The 7,002-nt window shown below is 43.6% G+C and overlaps 1 protein-coding gene across 1 annotated transcript in view; it reads right to left on the bottom strand.

Moving 5' to 3' along the window:
* Positions 1-427: 427 nt before the first annotated feature.
* The window catches only part of LOC111869509 (visual system homeobox 2), a 310,651-nt gene continuing 304,076 nt past the window's right edge, over positions 428-7,002 (bottom strand). Inside the window, exon 6 of the mRNA XM_033753461.1 lies at positions 428-1,253. Coding sequence (XP_033609352.1) covers positions 691-1,253 — 563 coding nt within the window. The 3' untranslated portion in view covers positions 428-690. The remainder of the gene's footprint in view (positions 1,254-7,002) is intronic.

Genomic DNA, 7,002 nt, shown 5'->3' with positions numbered 1-7,002 from the left:
CACCTTGTATGTAGACATAGGGTTCCGTCGAGTCGTGGTGATTTAGTGTGGAGTGTAACACTGTTATAACTCAAGACTGTTGTGTCAGGAATCTGTTTGAATTGACGAACATAGAGGTTGTGTTCTTTTGTGCGTCAGAACCCACTTCTTTCTGTGGCAACGTAAAAATTGTCGCGTGGACATGCCGTTTAAAGAATTGACTCCTTAATACTCGTAATTGCGTTTACTTTCGAAATGTAGAAATAGCTTACTACGCAAAATTTAATTTTCGTGAATAAAACTATTTTTAAGTTCCAGTGTTTATTCTGAAAATGTTTTCAACGTGTATAGCTAAAAAAATAAGATGACCAGCTAAACACGTTGTATTTTAATGTTGCTTGATTCTGAAGTAAGGATTTTGTGGAATGCTTTAAACCCACGGCAAGCAAGCATATGAATTATTTGATTGATAGTACGGAATTTCCTATATAATTCAAATATCCTACGGGAGGTGGTGTAAATGCGGATGAACGCTGCATGACGCAGCGTTTGGGAGGCTGACTCAGGTGTCGCACAATTTGTTCGCTGTGTTTGTTTTCTCATTATCGAACCGAGTGTGAGGTTTAGTTTGCGGAGGTACAGAAATACACAGAGAGAGAGTCAGTGGTTTCACAGTGTCTGGACCAAACCTCAGTCTCCGGTAGATTGCTGTCAGAACATGGACGACGACGTATCAGACGAAGTGAGAAGCACGTCCCCTTGATGCTGACGACCCGTTAGACTGTTTGCGTTCGCGTCGCAGTGAGAGACCGCCGCCGACGCCGCCGCCGTCGTCGTCGTCCCGCTGTTCACCGTCGGCGTGGTTCTGTTCACCAACATCACAGCGTCTGCACTCAGACCCAGAATCTTTGCACTGTGTTCCTGTGCTTTAGCGCGCAGACACGCGATACTGTTGTTACGGAACTCCTCCGGGTCGGTCGTGTGTGCTAGCTGCAGGGCTGGTGATTGATGATTCTGATGGTCAATTTGATGCTGAAGATCTTGAAGCCGAATCTGATGCATTTCCTTATTCTCTGCGGCATTGTGATTCAGCTGGGACTGTTGTTGTTGTTGTTGTTGTTGTTGTTGTTGTTGCGGTTGTGACGAGGAGTTGTTTGCGCTGTTATCGCTCTTGTCTGTCGTCATGGAAGACGTCTCGTGTTGGTCCTCCTTATCCGAGTTGCAGCCGTCGTCCTTCAGCTGTTCTGCAGCTTCTATCGATTTTCGGTGCATCCCTGTACAAAGCAGACACATTTTCATATTAAAAGGAGACAAGTGCGAACTGGCCGTCAGAGGCCGCAGACATTATGGTGTTGCTGCGCACCGAACAGAACAAGTTTGGAGGAGAAGTCTCAAAGAGATCGCTTTATGCATGAAATTCTGTTATATGCGGAATACGGGACCGGTTACCAACGTTCCGCTGCTCGCGAGACACTTGGTTTACTCGTTTCATGTGTCATATTTAGGATTATATATAAATAAATATATATATATTTATATATATATAATAGTATAAATTTTATTTATATATAACTGAACATACTGTTTAAAAATATAAAATTATCATAAGTTACAAGGTGACGAAATTGAGTTACAAATATCAATTCAAAATTTAGACAGTAGCGTGTTTTTTACTTTATATAAACATTTTTCATTCGAAATCCTCGCGGGTCACTTCGTAGAAGCCAGCGGAAAATGGGTTGGGAACTGCTGTCATACCCGATGATTGAAGCCCAGAAACCTAGTGGGATCGCAATCAGGCGTCAGTACCCTATAGACTAGACTTAAGTGATACATGGCTTGTGGTCACCATTACTTTGGTGAGCCCCAAATATTAGCATGTAGCAGGAAAATAAAAGAAATGCATACAAAATTGTGATCGAAAAATTAGCGGATAGAGATGACATTAAAAAGGATTTTTAAGAAACAATATGTGAGGCCAGTATTAGTCTTTTGTGAGTACGACCATGAACATTCGGGTTATGTTAGGAGGAGCAACATCTGAACAAGATCCTGACCAGCTTCTAAACACTACGGGATGATTTGACATTGTCACAGCGGCAAAGGTTCAGAGTGTGATGTTCTTGGCTGTGGTACCGTGCAGTCTGGTAAGTAGCACCAAAAGAAAATGACAATATGAATTCCTGAACAAGTTTACACAGAAGATGGAGTGGAGGTTCTTACAGCAATGACTTTATAGAGGTCAGGTAACCCTCTTCAGCCTGCATACTGCTTCTGCTGGTTTCTCGCTTGACTTGCTTTCCGACTCTTAAGATGGAGGCGATATGTTCCCCCGAAACGTCGGTCTATCTCCGAACTACACGGGTAATAAGTCGATCAGACGAAAAGAAAATAGAGTCAGCTGAAATGAGGTACATCCAGTAACTGGATAACCTCCGACACATTAAGAACGAATTTACTTACTTACTTATGAAACTGAGTCCTTGAGGAGAAGCCAAATCTGCAGCTACTCAATAATTTACCAGAATTTTATGGAACCCGAAGGTTCATTACCGTGTTCACAAGAGCCCTCCACCGGTCCCTATCCAGAGACAGATCCATACCATCCCGTCCTATCTCTCTAAAATCCATTTTAATATTGTCCACCCACCTACGTCTTGGTCTTCCCAGTGGTCTCATTCCTTCTGGCTTTCCCACTAATATCCTATACGCATTCCTCTTCTCCCCCATTCGTGCTACATGCTCTGCCCACCTCATCCTCCTTGAGATTAAGAACGAATTACAGACGTTAGTTAATGACTGAAAATATTCCGTTTAACTGGGAGAGTAGGAAGGCAGAACTGTTACGGACATATTTTAAGAGTGACAGCAGATTGACACGCGAAGACATTACTGAATTATGATCCCAGAAGGCAAAGAAGCATCCGGCGACCATAAATAGATGGGAGCACATATTTTCTTGGAAGTTGGAAACAGGCCAACGGCCTGTATGCTTGAAGAAGAAGAATAAGACGAAATCAGCGCTTGTAGTCTACGTGGTGTAGAACGCTGTCAGTTGCACGTCTGCCCAGACGTCTTTCAGGAACGCAGAAAGCAATTACGGAATTAAGGTCAGTTTTAAAATCTCGTCGAAATACAAGAAATGGGTTCTAATATTTTAGAAACGTTCAGTACATCGCCACCCTCGACTGCACGCTACCAGCTCAACATCCACACATATTATCATTAGGCGGTACTTCCCCCCGGCTCCCGGGCAAGTCTCCCGTAGTCATGCATCTAAAGGAGGCGTATTCGGCCCCACAAATATGTCACCGCTTTCTCTTGCAGGCTGTAAGCAAAAAGGATGGCACTATTAGCAATGGCTGTCTGCTTCCTCGCCCCCCCCCCTTTCCGTCTTGCCCATGTCGTGCCATTACCAGCCAAACGGGGCATTGTCACTCTGCACAGCGCACGCGTGTATACAAACACTCATGGGTGCATCTCCTGCATTACAAGACGTATACCAGGCGTAACAAAGTCCACGGGAAGCAGTCCTTCTGAGAAGCTGGCAGTAGCTCAGCTGGTCAGGAAGTTTTCCGTTTTTTAAGCAACCTGAAAACTCATTACCGTGTTTATGAGATTAGAGGTCATATTGGAGGTGAGTATCAACAGATGGTCTGCCATCTTCTGAGATGTGACGCCGTTAACTTTGGAAGGGGCCTATCGAAGCTTCGTAGGGAAGTAGCGCCTCCTTCTTCACGGCCGGAGAATAAGCCACGCAAATATCCATCTCTTTGCTTTGCTACTTTTGCTTACGAGGTTAGCTTACTCTTCGATCGTGAAGCTGGAGTCAGCACGTTCCTCCGAAACATCTGTACATGCATACTTCTACCAGACTACACGGTGTTACATCCCAGAATGCAATACACTCTCCTGCTGTGTTCACAAGAGCTCATCAGTGGTCTCTATCCTGAGCCAGATGAATCCAGTCCACACAATCACAACCAAATTATCTGATGTCCAATTTAATGTTAGCTGCACATGCGGGGCTCCCAAGCGGATTGTCGCCTTCAGGCTCCTCGACCAAAATTTTGCATGCATTTCTGATGTTTACAGTGCATGCTACATATCCCACTCTTGTCCTCTTCCTTCACTGGAAGAGACTACAGTAAGCCCTCGCTAATCCGGAGTAATTGGGGAGAGGTAATTCGGATTAGTGAAGTAAGTATATCTATCAAAGACAAAAAAAAACTTGGAACACAAGTAAGTGGAAAGTTTAATGATATAAGAAATGCTGATAAAAACGGCTAAAAATATCACTATAGAGCCTTTATTTAAAAACTACATTTTGTTCCCCTGTGGCGCTACAGCCCCCAATTTGGGCCTAGGCCTACCTCCATGAAACTCAAAAACTACATAGACAATATAATTATTCGTCGATAGAAGACTCAGAAGCTGTACTTGTTTTGGAACGTAATAATATAGGTTTGAAGAAATTGTCAAGTTTCGTCTGAACAGACAAGTGACTCATCTTCCTTCATAAATGCCACGTGTCTTCTAAAGTATGTATTCAACCATGAACAGCATTTTTCATATTTCGATCCTGATTAACTATAACTGGATTAGCGAGGGTTTACTCTGTACATTATCATTCGCGCAAACAGTTATACAAGTTACGAAGCTTTTCGTTGTGCAGTTTTGTTTTAAAGAATGACGTCTTCTGAGATGTGGCGCAATGTACATATAGTGTTAACCGACGTTTCGGAGGAACGTATCGCCTACATCTCCAGGGTATGAAAATCCTATAGAGTGAGCAGGTGGCTACATATTGCAGATTGAGGCGATACGTTCCTCCGAAACGTCAATTAACACAATATCTACACGGCGCCACATCCCAGAAGACGGCATTCTTCATGGTCACCGCCGTGGGAACCTCAAATCTTACACAGTTTTGTTTTAATTTAGGCGTACTTTCGGAGATGTGAATGAACAGAATCCGTGTCATTCCGTGCTGTATGAATCCGCAACTCAACTGAGGGAAGTTAGCAGGTTACACCTGTAACCAAAGCGGTTGCTGTCACTGACAGCGTACAGCGCTTAGTTCTGAACACCATTGAACGTAATGTAAATGTAAGTGTACAACGCTGCTTCACGTAAGGCACTGCAGATACATGAGGACCATACAGTTTCGTATTACATAACAGCTGCGACCTCTACGCACTTACGTGATCATTGCACACAGAATTTTGATTGCGAATCTTTTTGGAAAAAATTCGCTAAGAGATCAATATGTATACGAGACAGAAATATTAAAATGTATATCTGGAGGACAGACAGTGGGGGTGTAAGATGCATGGAATTGCCTCACTATTTTCCACAGTAACGTCGATCTCAAAATTTCGGTTTTTTGTACCGGAGCATTGTAACCATCCAAGTCAACTCGACCTCCTCTCTGTGTAGCGGTAGCTGAGGTATGGATCGGTAAGGATGGGTAACTCAGCTGATAAAATATTTGATTCTATCTAGAAGGTCGCGTTAACGGAGAAACACACCGGACATGGACCATACGGCAAGCCACAATGATTCACTTTGATGTGAAATGTATTTATTTTACTTTACCAGTTTATACCATTTTTCATGGAATCACTTTAAGTAACAAAAGTAATGAGGTGTAATGATGTGCTTGACTTGTACCTCCCATCATTTTAGCCACTATTATTATCAATTATAATGAATTTCCGAAGCCGCAAACACGTCCGTTCACTGGTGGAGTTGAAACAAAGAGCACCTCCGAGGTGACTTCTCAACTGCAAGGAGTGGCGTTCGACGCTAACACCAGTTCCTCATTGTCAGTTGACCTAATTCGAACAAAGTTCCTCCCTCTACATCGAACGTATGCATTTCTGGTGGTTGAAACCGAAGAAAGACGCGGCATCCCATGTATGCATTTCTCATCTGGAGACCATCAACCCCAGGATCTACTCCGACCAGCTGGACTCCTCTCGACGTGACTTAACGGTGACACAAATTGCCTTGTGCTCGGATTTCTTGCTCAAAATCGCACAAGAGAATTTTGAGCAACCTGACATACTCGCTTATTTCAAGCCCAATTAATGAATCAGAAAATAGAGACAAACGATTAAATATTCCTCTAATTATAGGCGGTTACAGTATTATTTACTTTTCCGAAAGTAATTCTCGTATTTCTGCAGTAGATGGGCTTACATAAACTACAATGCATAGTATATAATTTATAAAGGTCCGTGGTACCGGCTGTACTCATTGTTGTTAACAGTCTAGTCTAGTATCCATTGCATCCGATAGAGGGAACTAAAATTCACACGAGCTCAGTGTAGTATCACAAACGTTGTTGGCTAAGAAGTGTATCCATGTAAACACGGAGAGAAAAATACCGCATTTTCTGGGGCAGGATGAGTTAGGGGCCGCGCGCCCAGAGCATCAGTATTATGAAAAATGCAAGCCCACGCTTTGAGGGCAGAAAATTTTGTCTCTGTCAGTTCCCGTTTATATGTCACTTCATGCCGATTCGAAATCACTGATGTTCCAACTCTCTGGTTAGTAATAGTTAGCGCTTTGATTACCGCGAGCTACGTTCACCGTTAGACGATAGAGCTGTGACAAGAACTGTTTCCAACGAAGCAACCGAAAAGTCACTGGCTGATGGTACAGAGGCTGCTTTGTTTTGGACCGTGCAACCAGAAGTGTGTCGTTGCGTCTGTTGGCAGCAGACTCATTGTGTCTTATACAATAGATTCTAGCAGTTAACAGAGGATGTTCACTAGCTGGGATAGCTCGGTTGCTATAGCGACGGGCTACGGGCTGCAAGTCCTGGGTTATATTCCCAGGAGGAGCAAGATATTTTCTCTAATCCAGAGCTTCAAAATCTGCTCTGGAGCCCACCCGGTCTCCTGTTCAATGAGTATCGAGGGCTCTTTCCTCGGGAATAAGGCGGCCGGGGCGTGAAGCTGTCCATTCACCCTCCATCTAGTGCCGAGTTCAAGAATGGTGGAGCTACCATATAAT

This window comes from Cryptotermes secundus, unplaced genomic scaffold, assembly GCF_002891405.2.
Source record: "Cryptotermes secundus unplaced genomic scaffold, Csec_1.0 scaffold10, whole genome shotgun sequence".
Lineage (NCBI taxonomy): Eukaryota > Metazoa > Arthropoda > Insecta > Blattodea > Kalotermitidae > Cryptotermes > Cryptotermes secundus.
Note: the sequence above shows the minus strand (reverse complement) of the source record. Positions and strands in the feature narration are given on the sequence as shown.